The 26,517-nt window shown below is 37.4% G+C and overlaps 2 protein-coding genes, 1 non-coding gene and 1 pseudogene across 4 annotated transcripts; 3 read left to right on the top strand and 1 right to left on the bottom strand.

The window, feature by feature from the left end:
• Positions 1-26,517, bottom strand: part of LOC145008255 (uncharacterized) — a 223,153-nt pseudogene that overhangs the window by 89,855 nt on the left and 106,781 nt on the right.
• Positions 1,525-1,631, top strand: LOC145027935 (small nucleolar RNA R71). The gene has a single exon (XR_013675696.1). It is a non-coding gene; the product is annotated as a small nucleolar RNA R71 (small nucleolar RNA).
• LARP6B (RNA-binding protein) lies at positions 18,747-21,675 on the top strand. 2 transcript variants are annotated; one of them, XM_078987612.1, is made up of 10 exons: positions 18,747-19,533; positions 19,898-19,979; positions 20,073-20,167; positions 20,258-20,329; positions 20,422-20,501; positions 20,593-20,692; positions 20,796-20,843; positions 20,923-20,988; positions 21,074-21,214; positions 21,292-21,675. In XM_078987612.1, the coding sequence occupies exons 1-10, from the start codon at positions 18,934-18,936 to the stop codon at positions 21,580-21,582; spliced, it is 1,575 nt and encodes a 524-aa protein (XP_078843738.1). In that variant the 5' UTR covers positions 18,747-18,933; the 3' UTR covers positions 21,583-21,675. The 2 variants fall into 2 exon arrangements, with proteins under 2 accessions (XP_078843738.1, XP_078843736.1); XM_078987610.1 differs by having other exon boundaries at positions 21,068-21,214.
• LOC145039566 (uncharacterized) lies at positions 22,979-25,795 on the top strand. The gene is made up of 6 exons (XM_078987602.1): positions 22,979-23,368; positions 24,185-24,373; positions 24,887-25,003; positions 25,102-25,251; positions 25,336-25,394; positions 25,494-25,795. Exons 1-6 carry the CDS (start codon positions 23,195-23,197, stop codon positions 25,627-25,629), a joined length of 825 nt encoding a protein of 274 aa, XP_078843728.1. The 5' UTR covers positions 22,979-23,194; the 3' UTR covers positions 25,630-25,795.

The following is a 26,517-nucleotide window of genomic DNA, read 5'->3' as shown; positions in this document are numbered from 1 at the left end:
CTCATGTCTACGATAGCACTAGCGGTGTTGAGGAAGGGCCTTCCAAGGATAATTGGCACTTGCGGATCCGCCTCCATGTCGAGAATGATGAAATCAGCCGGGAAGACAAATTTGTCCATTTTCACTAGCAAATCTTCACAAATGCCTCTTGGGAAAGTAACAGTCTTGTTTGCCAAATGAATTGCCATTCGAATTGGCCTTGGCTCCGGGAGGTCCAGCTTCTTAAAGAACGAGTATGGCATAAGGTTCACACTTGCTCCAGAATCAGCTAAGGCATGAATTGCAGCCAAGTTGCCAAATTGGCAAGGCAAAGTTAAGCTCCCCGGATCACCCTTCTTCTTTGGTAACTTGTTTAGCATTGCGGGGGAGCAATTCTCATTAAGCACTACCTTCTACACTTCCTCCATCTTTCTTCTGTTAGTGAGGAGTTCCTTAAGGAACTTAGCATACTTGGGCATTTGCATGACGGCTTCAATGAAAGGAATGTTGATTTGAAGAGTTTTAATATGATCTAGAAACTTCTGATATTCCTCTTCCTGCTTCTCTTTCTTGGCTCGGGCTGGGTATGGCATTGGAGGCTGGTAAGGTTTCAAGGGAGGCTGTTCATTTGTTTTAGCAGGGGTACTCGCCGAGTCCATCGGCCCTACTCGGTGAGTAGGACTCTCAGATTGTGAATGTTGGTTTTCTACTTGTTCTTCCGTTCCTTCCTTCTGTGAGTCCTTGGTTGCTTCAGTTCGAATGGGGGCCGGGGGAGTAATGATCTTCCCACTTCTTGTTGTAACAATATTTACTTGTGCACCTCGTGGGTTGTTCTCGGTTTTGCTAGGAAGCTCACCCGATGACCTTTGGTTTAGTTGTTGAGCAAGTTGCCCAAGCTGCGTTTCTATGTTGTGGATGGATGCTTGCTGGTTCCTGAGCATTGTTCTTGTTTCTTGGATAGCAGCATCATGGTCACTATGTCTTTTCTCGGAAGCGGCCACAAAGTTAGTTAGCATATCTTCCAAGCTTGGCTTCCTCTCTTGCACCGGCTCCTCCTTTTGGTAAAAGCCTCTCCCTTTTTGTCTGTACTTCTCCTCCTTGGCCTTCTTATACTCTTCGTAAGGCAGCCACTCCTTCTTTTGTTTACGCCAGTCCTCATCATACCGGTCACCGCTCGAATAACATGCTTGTGCCTTTTTCTTGCCGTTCTCATCCAAATCGCAATCTCTAGTGAGGTGAGGTCCATTGCAGTTTTCACAACCCACCCGTATAGCATGGATAGTTTGATCCATTTTGTCCATTCTCCTATCCATGGTTTTTAACATGGCCATGACCGCGGATAAATCTTCAGTAGCAGCGTACGCGGCTCCCCTCGTGACATCATTCCTAGGGTTATGGTATTCTCTAGAGTGTTTAGAGAATTCTTCAATCAATTCTTTAATCACCGGGGGTGGCTTCTTTGTAAGTGGGCCTTGTGAGTCTAGCAACTGCCGGGTCGTGACATTGACTCCATCATAAAAGATGGAAACTTCTTGCTGGCTGTTTAGATCATGGTGTGGGCAATTTCTTAGCAGACTTTTGTACCTCTCCCATGCTTCATATAAAGACTCTCCAGCTTGTTGTTCAAAGTTTGCAATGGCCTTCTTCAGTTTGGCTATCTTGGATGGTGGGCAAAAGTGATCAATAAATTCTTCCTTCATTCTGGCCCAAGTAGTGACTGACCCGGGGGGGGGGGGGGGGAGTGATTTGAGCCAGTCTTTAGCAGCACCCTTGAAGGTTACCGGAAGCATACGAAGTAGTTGAGTTTCGCGGGTTACATTTGGAATGTTGAAGTAATCAGCAACATCATTTACTTCATCCAAATGTTTGTAGGCATCTTCATGATCTTTCCCATAGAAAGGTATTTCCTTGAGTGAAGCTAGGATATGCCCTTTTAGCTCGAAGGTAGCAGTTGCGGGAATTGCGGGTTGCACAAGTCCCGGGCCATGGTCGTCGCGCATCCTCTTCTTCCATTCTCCCATGGGGATTTCATCAATGTTAGCCATAGTGAATGCTAACTCTTCCTCCGATTCGGTTTCTTGCTCGTACGTTGCCTCCTCTTCTTCCTCGGTCTCGTATCCAATATCTTCTTGAACTGGCTCCTCAATTATCAAAGAAGCGCTAGAAGCTCCTGATTTACTGCTCTTATTTTTCCCAAAAACAGTCTTCAAGTTGGACAATGGTGATTTCTTTGGTGTGCTTGAACTCTCCACGTCCTTCCCTTTGTTTCTTTTCAATGCGGATTCGGGGTCTTCAAACGGGGGTACCAGTGGTGTGTTTGCTCCTCTGGTCATGAAAGTCCTGAAATTGATCAAATAAAAAAAAAACGTAAAAAGAACAAAAAGATTGAAAAAAAAATAAAAAAAATATTTCTGACTAAACTGCTACTCGCCGAGTAGGTGCGATTGCACTCGGCGAGTATCAGTGATATTTCAAGAAAAAATTCTAAGTTTTAACCTAACTAAAACAGATACTAAAACCTAATTACCAGTTACTAAATTGCAATTAATGAACTTTATGCAAGTAAACTCACACAAAGGATCGAAAAAATTAGGAATTAGCTTAATTATTTAGAACTGTTCCCCGGCAACGGCGCAAAAACTTGATGTGTGTAAATTCAACTAGTTTTATCCCTACTTTTTATTAATAATTTGAGCACACAAAGGCAGTGAACCTGTCTTTAAGTGGTATAGATTGATAAGTGAGGTATCGAACTCAGGGAACGGGAAATTAAACTAATAGCTAATTTTAACTAAAACAAATAATAAAAGTTAAGGGTTTTCTCTAGTTTTGCAAGACTAGAAACTTAGACAAACTAAATTAACTAATTAACTAAAGCAACAACTATTTACCAAATTTGATAAAGATGTTTCTATTTAGGTTCAACCAATTCACTCCTATGGTTATTTAAGTTAAGGTGGATTAATTGCTATTGGTTACCAATTATAATAGTTAGGTTCATATTCATTACTCCTAACCCTTAGACAATTAACTAATTTAAGCGTTGATCAAGTGTTTAGACTAATTAATTCTCTAGATTAATTATTTGGATTAAATAAGATTTGTAATGGTTAATTAAGTTATTAATTCAATTAACCTCTTGTTGATGGTTTCTCAAACAAGCTCACACATTAATCTTCCTATTTCCTTATTAATCTTAGTTTCATAATCATTACTTCTAAGCATATGGTTTAGCATTCACATAGACATATGAGGTTAACAATTAAGTGATGTTCATGCAACCTAATTGCCTTCCAATTAACAGAAAATAGTAGTGATTAATACATAAGGTTCTTTAACAAACTTAATTTAATAAATCACCAATAGACAATTAAGCAAAAATTAATAATTAAACCATAGGAGTTCTTTGGTATTCCCCAAACAGAAACAAAAACGAATTTAGCTCATAATTGCAGTAGAAACAAACATAAAAACAAAGTTTACTAAAGCAAACATGTTCAATTCCTAAGTCTAAGTGGTAGAATTAACCTAATTGCTTGAATTCTTCCAACTCTTGAAGCCTAGGGTTCCTTAGCGACTTCTGAAACTCTTAGTCGCAGTTAATCCTTCAAAAATCGCCAGGGGTCCCTTCCCATGAGATAAGGATTCGTCTTTTATAGATATCCCAAAACAGGGTGTACTCGGCGAGTAGCAGAATCAACTCGCCGAGTCGATCCATACTTATCCGTCTTAAATCAGCAGTCGTACTTATCTTCTGGCATATCCTCGTGTACTCGCCGAGTAGGGTCGATCTACTCGCCGAGTAGAACTCCTTCTTTCACTCTTCAATCTTCAATTGCTTTCCTTTTCTCCTTTTTGCTTCCAAGCATATCTTTTGGACTGAAAACACAATTCACAACATTTTAAGTACCTTTTGTCCACATTATTCACATAATTAATCAAAATAACTAAGAATATATGTTAAATAATTAACTAATTATACACATATCAGGAAACGACCCTAACAATCGGCTAGGAAGGCGAGGCAGGTCTGCAAGAACCAATATTTCCCCCTTCTGCTGAGAGCAATCCAGCGAGCTCCCGCATACGTTTTTCAGATACGGGAGGGGGAAGAGCCTCCACAAGATCAACCTTTCGGTGGCAAAGCTTACCCCGATAGTGACCACGCAAGGCCATCTCTAAGGAAATCTCGGCTTCAACACCTGCGAACACAAACACCAAGTATGAGAACTCACAAGCCAATAAGATACACTGTTCTTATTTTTAACAAAAAAAATAGGGAGAGAAGGAGATAAGTGAATACCGCATCTCACGACAAATAACTGCGCGATCTTCCTACGTGCCCTCTAGGCGCCACTCATACCAGTCGCGGAAAGAATGAAATCTTCTCACTTCTCCCTAATGACAGTAATGTTTCCCAGCCGTTTGCCAAGAATTAGGTTATCCATGAACAGCTTGGGAAGACGGGCGAGGCAGGTCTGCAAGAACCAATATTTCCCCCTTCTGCTGAGAGAAATCCAGCGAGCTCCCGCATACGTTTTTTAGATACGGGAGGGGGAAGACCCTCCACAAGATCAACCTCTCGGTGGCAAAGCTTACCCCGATAGTGACCGTGCAAGGCCATCTCTAAGGAAATCTCAGCTTCAACACCTGCGAACACAAACACCAAGTATGAGAACTCATAAGCCAATAAGATACACTGTTCTTATTTTTAACAAAAAAAAGGAGAGAGAAGGAGATTAGTGAATACCGCATCTCACGACAAATAACTGTGCGATCTTCCTACGTGACCTCTAGGCGACACTCATACTGGTCGCGGCAAGAATGAAATCTTCCCACTTCTCCCTAATGACAATAATGTTTCCCATCCGTTTGACAAGAATTAGGTTATCCCTGAACAGCTTGGGAAGACGGTCGAGAAAGTCTCGTGTTTTACGAAACCCATGCCCCACAAGGTTTCGGTTAACCCAAAGCCATTGCCTCTGCCAATTTTTCTTCAGAGTATCTTGTTCGGAGATCAACTGACGAATAGCTTGCCTTTTCACTAGCGTGCGGATGCCGGAGTTCGTAAATGAATAGAATAAGTAACTGAAAACCTAAAAAGTAGGTATACAACCTAGAGATCGATAAATCAGTTCAAAAGCTACGATCTTATTGACAACACTTGGGGTTAATTCGTCAACGGAAAAGTCGTAGTGATCACGATCATATCAAAAAAGTCAGATGTTCGCAGGCATAACCTTGCTTCGAATAGAGGAATAGGAACCCCCCACTTTCCTTCGAGGAAAGTCATAGATTGATGACCCCTTCGCCGGAATCATCACACCGTGCTCCGGTAAGAAACCAAATTGATCTTGCAGAAGTTGGAATTCCTTTACGGTAGGGACTCTGTCATAATGGTCCATCGTCAAGAACGAACGAATGATAGAAAAAGGAAATTCATAAAATGCCTGAGTCAATACAAAGAAAGTAAGGAAAGGAGGTGAAGATGAAAGGTCTTGGGTAAGGGGGGTTTAAAGGCAAAAACAGCGTCACGAACTGTCTCGCGATGGATCTGACACACATTTACGACGCTTTCTAAAGTCTGTCAAATGCTAGAGATAATCTCATACATATACGTGCTGAAATATAGGCTTGAACGACGACGCTACCAAGCCAACGTCTACTCCTACAAGCCTATGGGACTTGTTAACGTATCCCTTAGGGAAAACTTCAAAAAAAGGGAAGTCAAACTAACGCCAAGCTTGGCCTGGTTAGGATCTGGCTATATCCAGTCTGAGGCCAAGGCTGGGCCCTCACCAACGCGGAGTCACTGGTATGGCGGTTAAGGAGCAGAACTGCGCCTTGCCCTTTTCTCTTAGAAATAACACCCCAAAAAACATGGGACCAATCAGAGAGTTCCACTTGCCCATCTGACGACAATCACAATCATCATAATATCGAAGATTCCCCTCTATCCAATGAGGCAACGAGGCAAAAAGGCGTAACGGGAGATCCTTCAATATGGATCCGCCATGTCACGTCTCACGAGGGAAGGATCAACAGAATCAGTTAGGAGGCATGCACCTCTCAATTAGGTATGAAAGGACCCTTCTTCCTCATGAAGAAGGGGACAAAACTCTTTTTCATCATATTTACATTTTCTTCTCTTAGAATCCATTCTAACTTGATCGTCGGGGCATCGTCCTGGGAATCCCTCCTGGACGCCAACTAACGATCATCTTTCTCTTTTGTACCGTGATATTAGAAGAAGGAACCAACATGACTCTCACCCCTGATCTCAATTAAACCATCTCTGACATATCACAGCAATCAGATGCAATCCAAACCAATCAATCCAATTTAAACCGACTAACATACATCGAATATCCAATTGGAATTGAATTGAATTGGTTCTGATGTAACGTCCCAAAAAACTATAATATTTTTTTTTTCGTTTTTAGAACTCTATAAAACATAAGTCACAAAAAAATTTGTTTCACGATCATATCATAAAATCATAGTATCACTCAAAACATAACAACCACCAGATGATGTGTACAACCACACTTTTGTCTTGCCCCGATCCTCTGAAGTATATGAAACATTTAAATCCACAACTGTAAGTCAATGCTAAGTGAGTTCCTCAAAATACCCCAAACAATAATACACATACAATGCATGCACACCAGACCTACAACATAGGGCTGAACCGCCTTCTGAGCCTACAACCTATGGTTGGACTTCTCTCATAAACCTACAATATCAATTGGACCGTTCTCTTTAACCTACAACATGTAGTTTGACCATTCTCCTTAGGCCTATAGTACATACTAGACCGCCTGAGTATCTTGGCCTACAACACAGAGCATAACTGCCTCAATCCAACCACAATATGTCGACATATGCAAACAAACAATATCAAGGAAACATATGTGATCATAAACAAATCTACCTATATAAAAGATCACTACTTCATAGCAACATCCTACACATAAGGATACATACTGCAGTACAAAGTATAGTGAGAAAACTCAGCTTACAGACGAGAAAACTAGTCATGTCAAAATGGTAAAAATGAGGTCAAAACTCCATACACGGAACCAAAACACTATATAACTTTAGATCTGGAACATGAGACCACAAAGGGACCTCAAGGATCCATAAAGTTTTAAACTTTATGGAATCCATCCACTCAAACCACCTTAAACATGGAGAAAAATGCTTAAAAGTCTAGCTCTAGAAGGATTACACATAAAATGTATGAACTTAGGCTTACAAGGGTCCATAATGTGCGCAAGAAGGTGTTGGGGAGACTTGTTTGCTGAATCTATGCACAAAAGTACCTTCTTCCCCTTCAACACCATAAAACACCACAAAAAGCTTTAAGGTATCAACAAGGGAGGCTAGGGTTCGTTTTAGGTCAAGAGGGAGTGATGGAGGTTGAGGGTGAGCAAACCTAACCATTACATCCCTTAAATAGGGCTTTAAACTCGAAATATTAAGGTTTTTCATACTGTCCACTACCACATTATAGCCAAGACCTTGCCACGTCGTGGTGTCTAAAAGAAAAAGCACGTTTCTTATAAGGTGAGACCACGTTGTGGTGTCTTCACCACCACGTCATGGTCACCAAAAATTTCATATTTGAAGTCCTAATTGCTATGAACATAAAAGAAGTATATACCTGGAACAGATGTTACATCTGAAATTTCAATATCCAAATTGAATCACTCGGTTTTTGGATGACAATCCCAATACCGAACTAATCCAATTTAATTTCTCTCCAATTGGATATGCAATTAAAAATAAAAATTCCAATTAATTAAAAACTATTTATATAAATTTTAATTATTTATAAGAATCATTATTAAAATTATAATGAAAATAAGTCTAAAACATATAAAAGGCGCAATCGAAACTTGAAAGCCCCAAATCCCTAATCAGAACTTTCACAAGTTTGTGTCCTCTCTTTCCAGGTTGGTCGTTCATCAACTTCTACATTTTAATTTGTTTTTAGTTTTCTTTACTTATGCTATCATATTTTGATTGAAAATTAGATGGATTCAGTTTAAATGAAATTTAGATGGTCCAATTATATATATTAGATATCTAATATATATTGGATTAATATATTGGATTCGGTTTAGATGGAATTTAGATGGATCCAATTAGATATATTGAATATCCAACGGATAACACTGATTCAATCTTGAGTTGGTTTTCTTTACTTATGCTATCATAATTGAATTAATTTGATGGGTCATTACTAGTTAAGTTGTCACACCCCGAAATCGATGGCGGAAACGTTCCGAGGCGGAGGACATCATGTAAAGTATCACAACCAATGTAGATAGTAAGCATAGTAAACACAACCATTACATTACATAGAAGTATTTACATTTGTTTGAAAGCAAAGTTATACATGTTTATATATATATATATATATATATATATATATATATATATATATATATATATATATATACATCCAAAATGAACAAAAGTAAAGACGAGAATGCTAAAATGCTCCGTCTTCTCCAAAAGAACGTGGGATACCCGTCTAACGTGAACCTGAGAATACAAGCAGTTTTAGAAATCTCAGCATAAAGCTGGTGAGTTCATAAGCGGTTTGTTTCTATAAAAGAACAAGTTTCCTTTGGTTTTCTGAAAAAGTTGTTATCCAAGAAAATCCCATATTTTCTTATAAGAAAAGTTTAGTTATCCATTTGTTACACAGTCTGGTTAAGAACAGTTAAGTTATCCTAGGAAAAACCCTTATTTTCCTTAAAAGTTGGTGGTTGGTTATCAAAAACTTGATGTGCACGAAAGTACCCATTAATTTTAATATTTATAACCTAACAAACTTAGACTAACTATGCACTTATAGGCAGTGTACCTAGTCAGATTACAGTATAGCTTAGGTAAGTCGGTTGTCGATCACAGGGAACGGTGGATTAATTTAATATATTTGATTATAGGTTACAGGTCACACGAAAAAGAATAAAAGAAATAGTTTAATAAATCTCAAACTAATAATTAATTAACAACTCTCGATAAACTAACAGGAAAACAAATCTCTTCAAGTACTTTGGTTTAGACAAATTACACCTTAAAAAACATAGACAATTGCATACACAAAGTCATTTATTCATGTTCACCGATTCCTAAAATGATTAGATTTGCATTCACTATAACTAATCCTTCAGCAAACAAGTTAATTCAAACAGTGATCAGTTGATTAAACTAACATGCTTCCTAGTGTTCAGTTTGTATCAAGCAAGACTTGAAAATATAGTTAATCAAATTAGACATTCAATTAACCTCTTGTTGATGGTCATCAAACAAGGCTCACACATTAACTTACTTATTCCCATGTTAATCCTAGTTTAACATTCGTTATTCCTAGACTTATAATCTCGATGGTCATCAAAATCATAAGAGACAAGCAATCAAGCATATGTTCATACAACTCAATTCACTTAACAATTAACAGCAAATAATTATCATTAATACGTAAGGATCTTTTAACAAGCTTGGCAAGATAAATTAAACACAAACAAACTATTTAATATACCAATTAGTCTAATAATCAAAGCTTCATTCAATCATAAACACAAAGTAAAAGGTTTTTACACCCAAATCAGAAACTAAATACAGAATAGTAACACAATGGAATGCTAAACATGGTCACTTTAACAGCCCATATGATTACCGACACGTATCCGCTCTCCAACCCTTCCGATCTCCGCTCCCGTTAGCTTAACGGCCTTCCGGCCGCCTTCTAGACCCTCAAAACGGCTTAACAGAAGTTAATTATCGACTAAATTAGGTTAGAAGTCGAATCCCCCCTCCTGGTTAGCTGAAAATCGACTTTTATAACCTTTGTAACCGACTTACGTACGCTGAGCGTACATCGGATTACGCGGGACGTACTAAGGATCACTACACGATTGAACTTATCTGAGGCCAACCAGTACGCGGGGCGCACCCTTTAATTACGCGGGGCGTACTGTGATTTTGGGCACTACGCTTAGCGTACAAGTGTATTACGCTGGGCGTAAATCGTCCTCCAGCATTTTTCATTTCTTTAAGCTTCTAAGTCCGGTTTCCACTTTAGTCTTTTCTTTTGTGCTTTATCGACAACGAATAGCTGCAAAACATAATTCAAAGCATTATGAGTACTTTTTAGTTCTAAAAGAGAATAATAAAGGCCAAAATATTAAGATAAAGTGCATAAAAATATATATAAAAATACACATATCAAAATACCCCACATTTAGCCTTTGCTTGCCCCCAAGCAAATTTACTTTCATTTTACCAATATTGACTAAACAATCCATTAAAACTCAGCCATTATGCCAAAACGTCAACGCATGCATTTGTGTCTAAAATTTTCCTAAAGTACCCCCATACTTTAAATACTCACAATCTTCATAAACACTTGCCCACTTTTTCCGAACAATGCTCATTTTATGCAACCCTCCGAATCCATCCGCAGAAAACCTTCTTAACCTCAAGGTATTTTTAGTTGAGCAACCTAAGCATACATAATCTAGAATTACAATTTATGATACCACTATGGAGCTTTTTAGGAATTCTTCACTTCCTTGATAATTTAATCTTTGATTTCTTTGAATTTACCACCTTATTTGATTTGATTTCTGGTATCTTCAACTTTTTGAATTTCTTGGAATTTTGATCTTTTGATCTTCACTTTATTTGCTCCAAAATTCTTCAAACTTTTCTCGTAATTCTCTCTTTTTTTACATGCATTCCTCACTTTTTTCACTAAAAACCTACATGCTTAAGTAGAGGCGCTCAACCTCAACCTTTATTGGTTAATGATAATAATTTTCCTGGATATATTTTAGGTTTAGGCTGCTAAACATATTGCATCCCTCAAACCAAGCGGGGTTATGTTTTTGTTCCATCATTTCACTAAATTAAGGGAAGCCACAAATGCACTATAACGTATATTGGCTCAACTAAACATTTGAGTTCTCATCGGATCATCTCATACAATATTAGCAAAATTTTAAATTATCACTAGATTTTTCTAAATTAAACTATTATTTCAAGTTTTCTTTTAAAATTTTAAATTTCCCTAAATCTAGCAATTTCCAACTATTATTTCATTTTTATAATTTACTTTTACCGACCCCCTACCCCACACTTATTTCATACAATGCCCTCATTGTATGCTAAAAAAATTAAGAACATAAAAGGGAGAAAAAGGAACAGACTCCCCTGGGTAGTTGTGGCGAGATCGAATGGAGCTGCTACAGGTTGCTTCAAATATTGCTGAAAAACTGAAAATTGGAACTGCTGCTTCTGAATTTGCCGAAAAATAAAATCAAGACTGCCGACTTCAAAAATGTGGTGCAAAAGATTGCAAACAAATGCAATGTATAATAACCATGACGTGGGAAAGTGTCGACCACGTCGTCTCGTCAAGAATGACATCCTCTTCTCGCGATGAAAAATCCCCCACAACATAGGAAAGTGTCAACCATGTCGTGGCAGCCGGGATGATACTTCTTCCCCGTGTCGAAATAAAACTGAAATAAATATGCACCCCACACTTATGACAAATTGTGGGTCTTGACTATAATCTTCGAACTCTCACACGACTCTCTCTAGCAACAGTCGGACCTAGCTGCTGAACTTACTGCCAGCTTTCTAAGAGCGAAAATTCTGCAGAGATCTAAACAACCAAAGAGCATCAACATGGAAAACAAAAGTAAAACAAACTAAATTAAAGATCAATTACACACCAAATAAAAATACTAAACTAAACTAGAAATAACACAAAATAAAAATAAAAATAAAAAGGATAACTAAATCACTCATCATCTTCATCATCATGCTGCTGTGTCCCAGAAGTACCGGCCTCATCATATCGTGACTGGAATGGTGGTGGGTAGGGAACCGAATACTGAAACCCCTGGTGGGCAAAGAATGCGTTCAACGCATCGCCATGCCACTGTTGTTGCCTGTCCACATGTGCAACATACTCACTAAGGTGTTGGACCCTCATGTCAAGATGGTCAATGCCCTGAGCTAGGTAGCGCATATCAATCTCAGGCTCAGGTCCCTGCTGCGCTCCCCGAGGAGCAGGTCTACGCTGCTGGACCCGTCTCGGCTGTGGCTCGGCGGCACCCTCCTCATCCGCCACATCATCTGCTCGTACTCTCAAGACACCATCTCCACCCCGCTCCAATACACACATCGACTCTAAAAGCTGAAGACTCATCGGCCTCATGTCGTGGAACACCATCGATCTCGTGATCTCACGCGTCAACAACTGATATGACCGGGCTAAACGCGTGATAAAATGCCCTCCGCAAATCGGGCTATCCTTCCGAAGTCCCCTGGCCCTCTGTCCCAAATATACAGCTAAAGCAACTGGAAGGTTTAGGTGCCTCCCTGGAGTAACAAGCACCCATAGGAAATACAAGTCTGTCGAAGGGACTCTCTCACTGTTCTTGTGGTGCGTGAGAGACATAGAAATCAAACGGTGCAGCATTCGGTATGTAGTAGACCGAATCATCCTCCCTCGTGCGGTAGATGGTGTATAAACTCCTCTCGTAATCTCGGCCCAAAAAGTGTTCTCGTTATAGTCATCTGGTCGCTTCGTGAGACAATCAGCAATGAATGCCGGGAAGTGGACACTCCTCGTCTCATCGGCTGTGTAAATACCCACTCGAGTCGCAAGCTCTATCACGCTGCATTCCCGGCTCACTCCCCCCAGTCTGAAGGCAAAGGTTGTCCTGTCATCGGGTGCCTTCCTAGGATCATAGGAAACTGTAGCGTAGAACTCCAGCAAAAACTCCCGATAAACAGGCTCCTGGATCCTGAACAAACGTGCCCATCCCCGACACACGAACAAATCCACTCCACTCGCGTCCGAGTGCGTGTATAGTCCAGTCCGGGTAGCCAATTCCCAATCGAATGATGGTGCTATATCGATCTCTTTGGTGAGAAGCAAGCTCAAGTTGGTGACATAACGCTCCCGGGTTGCATCGTTCAGCGTTTGCGGAAATTGTAAAAAACGGTGATCGGTCACATCCTCGGGTGGGTTGGTCCTTTGCGTCCTTCGGGCCATAATCTGCACATATTAACACAAACACAAAACCAAACAGCATATAGCAGCATTAACAAATTTTTAAACCAAAAAAATTGGAGCTGGACATGGTCTGTACGTTGGGCGTACATCCAGCGTACGCTGGGCGTACGTCCAGGTTCACGAGTCTGTGTCCTGGTTTCCTTACTTGTGCTAAAGTCATAAACCATATCAAAATAAACACAGCAGGGGCAACAGCACAGTTAAGTTGTTAATATTGCGTGGTCCAAAGGCAGTAAGAGAGAATCGGGACCATCTTTAAAAATCCATTCCCCATAATCTCGTATCTATTCAAAATTAACAACCACTTAACAGGGAAACTGCATAGTCAAGAATCGAAGTTTACAGGGCTACGCTTGGCGTACGTCCCCGAGCTTCAATCGATGGGTGTGGAACGGGATTAAGACCAAATTAGGTCCTAGGGTTTAGTTAATTGATAGAAATCGGTCTATTCAAGTGGTAATCGGAACATATCTTGGCGAAATCGGCCCTAATTCAAGAACCCCATAAACCCTAGATTTCTATCAAAGGCAATTTGCAACTTATTCCATCGATTGAAACACAAATGCATAACATTGAGTAACCGAAAAACTTACTTGTGTGCTGAATTTTACAAGAAATGAAGAAGAATCGAAAATCTTTAGGAGGGTTTTGTCGTCACAGCGTATGCGAGAGTAGAAGAGGATTGAAAGAATAACACAAAAGTCAAGGGTCAAAAGATATAACATGGTCGTCGTATTACGCTGGGCGTAACGCGAAGTTACGCCGGGCGTAACCCCATCTCCTTGAAAATCCATACGCGATCAGTTGTTAATTACGCTTGGCGTAATCAAACTTATGCTGGGCGTAATTTTAAATGAAAATTTCCCTTTTTCTTAATTGAAATTCCTTTCTTTTAACTAATTAATTTAGGGACTAAAAACTTAATTATTTTTCTTTTTAATTGCTTCAACAACTGATATTTTCCGATGAGTGACATAAAAAAAAAACTGAGACGTCATAATCACTTATCTTTGTCGAGATCAAACAACAACGGTTGATCAAAAACCTTTGCATGAAAGAATTGGTTTACGAAAACACCCACTTTCGGGACCCGTTAGAATATTTCCTTTGTTTTCTTTGCACCTTTAACTAAAAGCGGAACAAGAAGTGACCTAACTAGTCAAGAACATCAAGAGCTCGGTCTTCCACTTAACCACCACAATACGCCTTGCTATACTACGCCTCATGGATTGAGTTGGACAAATCAACAAAGTAGTAGGCTAAGCAGGTCAAGAATTCCCTAATCGCTTTCATTCTCGAAACCCATGCAAAAAGTAAAGTCAAGCAATGTGTACAATCCCAAATTCCTGCAAATAACAACAAGAACCTTCCCGACAAGTGAAATGATATCAACGAAGATCAAACTAAAAATAAAAACTACTAAAAACAAATAACGAATAATCAAATAAACTAAATTAATGATAAGTCTTTCCCCGACAACGGTGCCAAAAACTTGATGTGCACGAAAATACCCATTAATTTTAATATTTATAACCTAACAAACTTAGACTAACTATGCACTTATAGGCAATGTACCTAGTCAGATTACAGTATAGCTTAGGTAAGTTGGGTGTCGATCACAGGGAACGGTGGATTAATTTAATATATTTGATTATAGGTTACAGGTCACACGAAAAGAATAAAAGAAATAGTTTAATAAATCTCAAACTAATAATTAATTAACAACTCTTGATAAACTAACAGGAAAACAAATCTCTTCAAGTACTTTGGTTTAGACAAATTACACCTTAAAAAACATAGACAATTGCATACACAAAGTCATTTATTCATGTTCACCGATTCCTAAAATGATTAGATTCGCGTTCACGATAACTAATCCTTTAGCACACAAGTTATTGATTCAAACAGTGATCAGTTGATTAAACTAACATGCTTCCTAGTGTTCAGTTTGTATCAAGCAAGACTTGCAAATATAGTTAATCAAATTAGACATTCAATTAACCTCTTGTTGATGGTCATCAAACAAGGCTCACACATTAACTTACTTATTCCCATGTTAATCCTAGTTTCACATTCGTTATTCCTAGACTTATAATCTCGATGGTCATCAAAATCATAAGAGACAAGCAATTAAGCATATGTTCATACAACTCAATTCACTTAACAATTAACAGCAAATAATTATCATTAATACGTAAGGATCTTTTAACAAGCTTGGCAAGATACATTAAACACAAACAAACTATTTAATATACCAATTAGTCTAATAATCAAAGCTTCATTCAATCATAAACACAAAGTAAAAGGTTTTTACACCCAAATCAGAAACTAAATACAGAATAGTAACACAATAGAATGCTAAACATGGTCACTTTAACAGCCCATATGATTACCGACACGTATCCGCTCTCCAACCCTTCCGATCTCCGCTCCCGTTAGCTTAACAACCTTCCGGCCGCCTTCTAGACCCTCAAAACGGCTTAACAGAAGTTAATTATCGACTAAATTAGGTTAGAAGTCGAATCCCCCCTCCTGGTTAGCTGAAAATCGACTTTTATAACCTTTGTAACCGACTTACGTACGCTGGGCGTACATCGGATTACACGGGGCGTACTAAGGATCACTACGCGATTGAACTTATCCGAGGCCAACCAGTACGCGGGGCGTACCCTTTAATTACGCAGGGGGTACTGTGATTTTGGGCACTATGCTTAGCGTACAAGTATTACGTTGGGCGTAAATGGTCCTCCAACATTTTTCATTTCTTTAAGCTTCTAAGTCCGGTTTCCACTTTAGTCTTTTCTTTTGTGCTTTATCGACAACGAATAGCTGCAAAACATAATTTAAAGCATTATGAGTACTTTTTAGTTCTAAAAGAGAATAATAAAGGCCAAAATATTAAGATAAAGTGCATAAAAATATATATAAAAATACACATATCAGTTATCGATTCGGAATGAAGTGTACAAGTATCTACCATACTTGTAGCGTTAAGAGAAGTATCCTGAAAGTCTGGTTTTCCTTGAAAAGTACATTAGTTTTAACACATATATAAAAGTAATAAGTAAGTAGAAGTTCCATAACCATACAATAGACTAGATAAGGCTCGTAACAGGGCCAGTATCGTTTTATGACTTTTGTCACCAGTGGACCAGTCGGTCCGACTGTAGCTAGCAGTCAGGTGAGGGGCAGTCAATCCCGTATAGATCTATACACTCAAGTCACGTTCTCCCTCTAGGAGATTCCGGTTACAGGGGTAGTCCTACACTCTTGTATCTAGGGGGAGTGTTACAAAGGACGTGTCTCCAATCTTAAGATTTATGAATTTAAAAAAATAATAATACGGAAAATTCTGTTTTATTGGTCCTTCACTCTCGTATCTAGGGGGGGTGTTATCAAGGACGTGTCTAAAGTTCTAAGTTTAATGTTATTAGTCCTTCACTCTCATATCTAGGGGGAGTGTTATCAAGGACATGTCTAAAGTTCTAAGTTTAATGTTATTAGTCCTTCACTCTCGTATCTAGGGGGAGTGTTATCAAGGACGTATTTATAGTTCTAAGGTTCATGCTTTTAATAGTAATGATGTGGAAAATCATTTGTGAAATATAAATTAGAGCATTTTATAATAAGTTTCACAATTAGTTTGAAAACTAGCTCTGCAAGTTAAACGGTTTGTTAATACGGATTTCAGTGTTAAAAGCATACTAAACATGTAACATTTCATACGAAATAATAAATTTTGAGTACAAGTTTCCTTGTACTTTTGCTTGTATTCTCCCCCCTGAAAACATGAAAAAACACGGAAAATGGTGTAGGGGTATGAACTCACCAGACGAGAAATGTGTCGGGTAGGATGCTAAGTATCAGTTTAAGGCTTGAACACGCGCGAGGTTCCTATGTAATATAAGGAGATACATAATTGTATCTAATTAGACTTTGAACTACTAATTTAGACTTAAGCTGGGATTTGGTATTTCGACCCAGGTGTTACTATCATTTCTAGGCATCGTCTGTACTTAACAGTTCCCTTTAGTGTAGTTTCTCGGAGTAAGAAAACACACTCCGAGGCGCGAAAACACTTTATCTCAAGTGTTAGGAATGATCCGGGTTGCATCTAAAGGTGTGTAGGGCCTAGATAAGGAGTTCACTCTTCAAGAGTAGACCCTTAGGGTGTTTACGGTCCAAAGACCATATCCCCATGAGTTTACGGCCGTAAAATCATGGGTGGTGTGTTATTGGGTGTTTAAAGGTCTTACAATGCACAAGGGAGGGTTCTAAGGTTGAATAAAAGGCTTAGGAAGTGATCGGGACATGAATTGACCTTGGAAAAGGAGTTTATGGTTCTTGAAGGACCCTTGGTGGGTTTACTACCATAAACACATGAGTTTACGGTCGTAAACTCATGCTTGGTTCATTCTTCATGCGTTTTGGTGGTTGTAGGTTAAGCATACAAAGTTCTAGACCCAAATATAAGCCATTCAAGGTGTTAAGGGCACTTAAACACCCTTTGGAGGTGTTTACGGTTTTGGAAGACCTTCCCAAACCGTAAACTCAAGTTTTGCTCATTTGGGGCATGGTTTGGTGCATCACATGAAGGAATACAAGGTTCTAGGCACTCATGGAAGCTTTTGGAGGTGTTTAAGGGGCAATTTAACACCTTAAAAGGTGTTTGCGGTCTATGAAGGTGTGTTTACTGTCCAAGAATGTTCTTGGGCTGTAAACTCATGTTTGCTACTCAAATGACATGGTTTTGGTGTTCTAAGCTCGTATATGCAAGTCCTTAAGTCTTTGTCAAACACTAGAAAGGATTTGGAAGAGTTTTGGGGCTTCAAAACCCCTTTAAGGAAGTTTACGGTTTTGGGAGGTGTTCCCAAACCGTAAACACAAGTTATCGAGTGTTTTGGATGATTTAAACATAGATTTGCATGCTTAACATGTTAAACAACAAGTTAGGATAGATCACTTACGATTTTGGAGCTTGAAATGGCGTTTTTGAATCAAAACTCGAGTTTTAGAGAGAGAGAGAGAGAGTAGAGAGAGAAAGTTATGAGGAGGTGGGAAAAAGCTTAAATGAAGGCCACTCATCCTTTATATAAGGCTTGAGTTTGTGAGCAAGTGGGCATCCATCCAATACCGACGTTAAACGGGGTTTAAAATTTTACCCGATTAAATTGTCGTAATCCGACTTAGTGGTAACTAAAACTTTTCTAAATGAATGTCGAGGGTGTTTTAAACGTGTTTCTAATGTGTTCCGACACTTATGAAGTCAAAATAAAAGTCCCAATTTAATTAACTTAATTCAAAAGTTAACGAAAATTTTTAATAAAAATAAATTTTATTAACGGAAACGGGATACAATGACGGAATAAATTTAAAGTTGTCATATATAAGTTGGATTGGTTGACAATATCTTATAAAATCAAATGTATTGGACACTTGTACCCTAAAAGTCACAATACTCATCTTATGCAATATTGAAGATACACATGAAATTTCTTTATGACAAAGATTTTTTTTATGACAATTACTACAACAAACATAATCAGATATTTAGTTTTAGAATAAATAAAAAGTAATGTATTATTGTTATTTTAGGTAAAAGATTTATCAAAAGAAAACAATATCAAAATCATTGTATTTCTTTTTTCCTTTGGTGGTAAAATAAATAAGTGAAGGGGGAAAGGTTGTGGAAAGGCAGGGAAACCTTCTCTAGTGTCTCCATCGACACAGGTAGAGAGGAAGAAGGAAGTGGGGATCTTGCTTCGTCTGCATCAGACAAACCCTAGGTTTCTACACTTCAAGCATAGCAGATCCCCTTCAACATATACATACAATTACCCAATAATATGGCTCAAGAACCCCCATCTTCTTCCCAAACCCTAGAATCTGTAATCCACCATGACGATCTTCAGCAATCAGCTTCTACTGTTACTTCAAGTTCCAGTGATACCAACAATCCAACTCTCACACGTAACGTATCCTCTAGTCGTCTCAACGCTAAGGCTCCGGAATTTGTTCCTCGAACTACCACCGCCGCATCTTCCCCGTCGTCATCCTCTACTACGACTTCAACTACTGTCACTACTCGCGCCGATCTATCTCAGCCGAGGCTAGTTATCTCCCCTCCTCCGACTTCTCCGGGAATAATTCATGTATATCCTTCACCTAATTCTCCTTTTCACCCCCCGATCCCGACTCACGTTCCCGTTTCTGTCCCTGTGCAAAACCATCACCCTCATCATCACCATCATCATGTTCCGCTTCAGTATCACCATCACCAACATCATAATCACACTCATAATCATAATCATCCACGCCCCTTTAATGGCGCCACGGGGTTCCTCGATCATAAGGATGTATCGGTTCAAGCTCAGCGAACAGTTCATGGAGATCCAGATTCGAAAGATGGTCTCACTGATGAAGCTACTCAGAAGATTCTCAATCAGGCAGGGTTATGCCCCTATCTCTACTTGCTTTTACACGATTCTGAGTGAATTGATGCTTTATTTATCTAATTTTGTTTTTTTCTCAATTGCCACTATGAACTAGGGCACTGATGTTTGTTGATGATTTACATTAGACTTATGATTCATAGGAATGTGTTTCTGTAGTCTGTATGCTTACTCGTCTTGCTTAGTTGCTTTCTCCTTCAATGTCTAAAGCTAACTTGAATACAGATTCAGACATACAACTAAGAACTTGGTTATCTTGTTTACACCATTGTTTTCGTGGGTGAAGACGTTGTTATGAAATAAATCCGTTGTGCTTTTGATCTTCACAATTAACATCTTTATGATATAACTTCTGTAGGTGGAATATTACTTCAGCGATATAAATTTGGCAACTACTGATCATTTAATGAGGTTCATCAACAAAGATCCTGAAGGATATGGTAAGACCCACTCCTTCCATTATGTGAGAAACAATCAAAATTCTTAAATTCCACATCTTAATATCATTAACCTCAAATTCAACATTTTTTCAGTGCCAATATCTGTTGTTGTATCTTTCAAGAAAATCAAAGCCCTTGTCAACAGCAACTCCCAGCTTGCTAGCATACTGAGAAACTCTACAAAACTGGTGAAGCTCTTTAAACACATTTTCCCACTCCAATTTATAAACATTAAATAATTTCTCTCTTTTTCTTAACTTCTACATTCTCATTTATAGATGGTTAGTGAAGATGGGAAGAAAGTCAAACGTCAACATCCATTGACCGAGTCAGACATGGAAGAACTTCAGGTATACACAATTATACATCCATTGAGGCATTGACAAAATTCAAGATTCAAACTTTTAAGAATCTTTTTTCACATTTTTTTATTCTCTCATAGTCTCGGATAATCGTTGCTGAAAATTTACCTGAGGATCATTGTCATCAGAACCTAATGAAGGTTTTCTCAGTTGTTGGAAGGTACTACACATTTGACTTTAAGTCAAACATTGTTCTAGAACATTCTAGAAGACATTATGTATTTAATCTAGTATTTGATTTTTTTCATCAGTGTAAAAACAATCCGTACTTGTCAGCCTCAAGCTTCAAATGGTGGGCCATCTTCAAATTCAAGAACAGCAAAAGCAGATGGTATGCTCTTCAGTAACAAGGTATGCATTATCATCTTTATAAATTATAGGCAATGTACTTTATTTTCCTTTTTTTTTTTCTTTATAAATATCTAACTTTCATTTTTTTTTTTTTTTGGCAAAGTTGCATGCTTTTGTGGAATACGAGTCCATTGAGCTTGCAGAAAAAGCAGTAAGTATCAATACCAATAATCTTTTAAAAAAAATATAATTTTTTTTTTCCTTCAAGATTTAATTTTATTGTTTTTTAGGTTATGGAGTTAAACAAAGAGGGAAGCTGGAGAAATGGTTTGAGAGTTCGTTTACTAAGACGCCCGGTTTGTGCTTATATTTATTAATATATATATTTGAGATTAATTATGTATAAAACTGATTAAAAAAAAAAAAAAAAAAAAGGTTCAGGTGAAAGCTGCCCAGGCACGTGGAAAGAAATCCGGGCAGGAAGAAGAGGCTGCCCAAAAAGAAGATGACACATCCACATCAGATCAACAAGTGGAAGACACCAACCAACAATCTGATGTCCAGTCACACGAGCAAATAATAGTATGGATATATATATATATTTTTTTGGATATGAAAAGGGTAGATTGGTCATTTTGTTTCTTTACTTTTTGTATCAGGTTGAGGATCAGGCGAATGAGAAAGAGGGCGGGCATAAAAAAGGGCGGAACCGTGGGCGGGGGAAAGGGCAGGGGCAGGGGCAGGGGCAGGGGAGAGGAAGGTCACAATATAATAATCATCACAACAATAGAATGGCTCATGTGGTGGCACCGGTGTTGGGAAATTCCGTAAATACCCCTGAGCATGGTGGTGGTGGGGGGAAGCAACCTCCGGGGCCACGAATGCCAGATGGCACGAGGGGATTTGCTATGGGGCGGGGGAAGCCTTTGGTTATTTCTGTTTCTGACTAGTTTTTTTTTTTTAAAATTTTTTTTTTCTTTGTGGTTGAGAGTGTTGTGCTATATTTTATAAAGTAAAAAACAGAATTTGTTTTTTGTTTTTTTTTTTTTTGTTTTTGGTTTTGGAGATACTGGTTTTTAGATGTTGATTATTGTTGTTTCTACTACCCTTTATTTGGTAAACGTTAGGATATGCAAGAAAAGGTGAGATGGGGTGTGGGGGCAAAGATGTAATTTGAAGTGAAGAGAAGGATTGAGATGGAGGTTTTTTAATATAAATGTTGAATATCATTTCGTAGAATTGGTGTCTTTTGTGAATTTTGATAGAGAGATGTGATTGACATGAATCCGTTTGGTAGATGCGCATAGCTTCAACATGAGTAAACCAAATTGAACACTCTTAACGTACTGATGACTTTTTGACATCAACTGGTTTGGTAGATAGATGAACACGTTGGCTTTTGTTGGGCTTTTTATATCGAAGTTATTTTTATTTTTTTAAAAAAAAAATCTAAGTTTCTTTCTCTCTCTCCCTCTCTTTTTCGACCACCCTAGTGGTAGTGGTGGCGATAGAGGGGTGTTGTGATGAGGTGGCCACCCTTTTAGCATCTTCATATCGTTAGCATTTTCGATAGTTTAATGGTGATCAAAACTGTCGTTTTAAAAAATGTGTTTAAAACACTTAAAAAATGAAGTTGACATGTATTTGAATCGAATCTCACAGGCTTCAACCTTAAAATAAGGTGTTTAAAAAATTTAAAATGTTCAAAAACCATGGTACAAAACCATATCTTTTATTTTTTTTATTTTAACATATATGAAAATGGCAACATATCATAGCTTTTCTAAAATGCAAGTTATAACAATGAAAGAATAACATGATGATGGTTATATGTTTTTGATATGTTTGTTGCATATCTTTTTCTACTTTTCACATGTGATTTTTTTATGTGATTTTTTTTTTCAGTTATCAAATTTATTTGGATTTACTTTTTACCTCTTTTATAAGATACTGATTCATTAGGACAGAAGTCATATTGAAAGGTATCATTCTATCCTTTATAAAGAAAAGGAAGACCGATGATATTTACCTTTTTTATCCTATTTTCAATGAGATTCACGGAGTCTATTGCTATTGCTATTACTATATATTTAATATATTATTATGAATTATGAAATATATGTTTAATATGTTATTATGAATTATGAAATTTAGAGATATGTTATCAAGTGTATTAAAAGTGAAAAAAAAAGAAAAAGAAATAATGTTATTTTTTTAAATCTAATTTCTAGTAGCAGATGTAAATCATGTCATCATATTATTAAAATATTACACATCTTGATTTATAATAATCTTAAAATACATCACTTTAGGTAAAAATATATATAAATGAAGAGAAAGAGCAAATTAGAAAGGGTACAAAAAGGGAAGCCCTTTTTCTCCTCAAATTCCCGACCCCTCCTATCTCTCTTGAGACTCTCCCACAGCAGAAGGGAAGAAGAGATAATAACTGAAGCACAAACCGACGGTCGCCGGAAAATTGGGTGAAAACGGGTACAGATTCATACTCAGACTGGTCGCCGGAACAAGTTTATAGCCGGCGGAGGAGAAATCAAGAAGAAAATGACATCGACGAGGCTATTGTTGTTGCCTCTTCTCACCCCTACTGGTGCTGCTACTATTGCTGCTGCACGTCTCTCTTCTTCACCTTCTTCTTCTTCTTCTTCTTCATCTTCATCTTCATCTTCTTTCTCTCTCAAGGTGTCTGGTCCACAAACTCTCTTCACCAGGAAGCCGGTAAAACCCTGCTCCCTTTTTCGCTATCTCAACCATACAAGGTGTTTGATATGATGTAGAATTGAATTCTGGATGTTTAGTTTGCGTAGTACGTTTTAGTTTGTTTGATTTCGTATAGTTCTTCACAGACTTGTTCTTTTTTCTCATTTTTCTGCGTTTTGGTTAAATAAAAAAATGGGATTCTTCATTTTCTATTGAGTAGCGCTCCTCATTAGATCTCAACCTAATTCCTTGATTTCTGTTACAGAGTTCGCCATGCTTTTCTATCCAGTATCCATTATGCTCCATCCATAAAAACAAATCCCAATTGGTTGATCAATTGTGAAGTTTCCTAGGATTAGTTATATGATTTAGGAGTCTCTTTCAACAATTTCTTGACCTTTTTGTTGTCATGTTGTTAACCTTGTATTGACTATTGATAAATTTTATTTGATTTTTTCTTAATAACAAGATTCCTCTCAAAAAATCCTAAATCAGTGTATGGTTTTTTCAAGTTCACAATATGGTTACTCGCCTCTTTTACATCAAATCTTCTTTATTGAGGCCTCTAATCCCTTGGGTAGTGTTTGGTATGATGGAATTGAGGAAGGAATGGAATAGCTCATTCCATTCAAATGAAACAACAAAACTTTTTGTTTTGTCTGATAAACAACAATGATCATAAAATGTAATGACTGATTCCATTCCATATTTCCATTCCCTTTAACCAAACAGATTACAGACCCCTACATGCTTGTTAAACGTTTCTTTGAATGCTCAGTTGATTTCACTGATAATTTACTACCAGGGCCCTCTGTTTTTTATGTGCTGATATAGTGGCTTTGTGGTAAAAGACATCAAGCGATTGTTTGTTTAAAGATTGAAGATGGAAATGAAGTGCAAATGTTTGGTTCTGATGATGAATTTGGATCTCAACTTCCTACACAAGCTCAAACCGTTGTGGAAGGCTCAGGTGCTGTTCTTGTCTCAGAATATAAACCTGCCCCTGATGTTGATTACCTACAGGTTTGTTCCTCATTTATCATCACTAAAATTAGCTCAAATCTTGATTTTGCTAGCTATAATCAAGAATTACTTATTGGCTTATTGCACATCTCAAGTTATACATACACAAATGAAAAAAGTTTCACTTTCTTGATGTGGATATAATTGGAAGGAATGGGAATGGTTAATTCCGTTGGAATGAAAAAAAAAGTTGTTTGTTTTGCATGATGGAATGAAATTAAACCATTCATGAAAGAATCTGATTCCCGAATGGAATGGAATAGTCAACAGACCATTCACAAAGGAATCTGATTCCTTCCATTTTGTTAATTTCCTTTCCTTAGGCTGATTCCAGAGTTTCCCTTTTCATGGAATGGAATGAACATTTGTAATACAACCCATTTTTATTTATAAACCTTCATGATTTTGGTTAGTTATAGTTTTATTTTCTAAAAATAACTAGAACCCATCTTTTTATTATAGTTTTATTTGAGTTTCTGATTAAAATTTAATTACTTTATTACTTTTTTTCAGGAATTACTAGCAATCCAACAACAAGGTCCAAGAAACATTGGATTTTTTGGGACAAGAAACATGGGATTCATGCATCAAGAACTCATTGAGATTCTTAGTTATGCTATGGTCATAACGGTATATATATATACATTTACATAAATATGAAATCAATTTATTTATTTATTTTTATATATTTGTGATGTATCATCTCATTAAAGACTTATTTTATGCAGAAAAACCACATCTTCACATCAGGAGCTTCTGGAACAAATGCTGCTGTAATCAGAGGTGCATTAAGAGCTGAAAGACCAGAGTTGCTTACTGTAATCTTACCTCAAAGTTTGAAAAAACAACCTCCTGAAAGCCAAGAGTTACTTTCAAAAGTAAGATTCTAGTTTTTACTTTTATTCATACAAAATTACCTTTTTACCCTTTCTAAAGTAGATATGTTTTTCTTGGATTTGCAGGTGAAGAATGTGATTGAAAAACCACACAACGATCATCTCCCATTGATTGAAGCCAGCAGGTTTGTAAAATCTTTAAAAATAACCACTGATTTGTTATTATTTTCGTGTATTTAGTTTTTTTTATATTATTATAATATTTGATTTTGATTTTGTTGTAGGCTGTGTAACATGGATATAATATCTCAAGTGCAGCAAGTGATTTGTTTTGCATTCCATGACAGCAGATTGCTGATGGAGACATGTCAAGAAGCCAAGAATATGAGGAAGATTGTAACCCTATTTTACTTAGATTGATATTTGATTTGATGTGGTGTTTTTTGTTTTTGTTTTTGTTTTTGTTTTTGTGTACAAATCAAATTTAGCACTCTACTTTTTTGTGCTCATTCTTCTTTGGAACAATATAGAGAAGTCACTCCCCTTTGCAATTTCATCGCCAAAAAGGCGAAGATTGTTTATTTTATTTTGTTATCATTGTCATTGTTATTTATGTGTTATTATATTTGACTAGCTTTGGAACTTTGAAACTAACTTTTGCTTTGTTAGGAGTAGTTGAAGTTGATAAGGAGGAGTTTGTGGAAAATCTATATCTATGTCTATGACAAGTGTTGGTGGAAACTTCATCGGTTACTCTAGTAGTGAAAAAGAAATGGTATTCAACTATTTTTAATAAACACTTCAACAAATAAGTCATGGATATTTAGGACAACACATAAATCCATGATAGCATTCAAACCTCTAATACATTGTCGTGATCATTGCCAAATTGCACAATGGCTTAAAATTTTCGAGCCTAAAGATCAACTTGCATCTGAAAATCGATTCGAATGATCCATCAAAATATTGCACAAAATCCATGAAGAGCCGAAGAAAAAACAAAACAAATTTGATAACTAGTCGGGTATCACCCACCCTCCAAATCTAAGAAGACCCAAAACAAAGTCAAATAGAGGTCTCTGCATAATGGTAGCCAAACCAAAATGGTCACTCTAAATGTAACGTCTAACATTTCTTTTTAAAATATAAGTAAAACATTTCAAAAACCATTTTCATACAAAAATGATAAGTGTCCAATTGTTTCAAACATCATGAATACATAAATAAGAGTTTAGCCGAAGCCTCAAAACAAATCATGCTACAACTTTTTTTTTTTCTTTTTTTTTTTTTTCACTGGAACAACCTGAA

Source organism: Lactuca saligna, chromosome 1 (assembly GCF_052625555.1).
Source record: "Lactuca saligna cultivar CGN05327 chromosome 1, ASM5262555v1, whole genome shotgun sequence".
NCBI lineage: Eukaryota > Viridiplantae > Streptophyta > Magnoliopsida > Asterales > Asteraceae > Lactuca > Lactuca saligna.
Note: the sequence above shows the minus strand (reverse complement) of the source record. Positions and strands in the feature narration are given on the sequence as shown.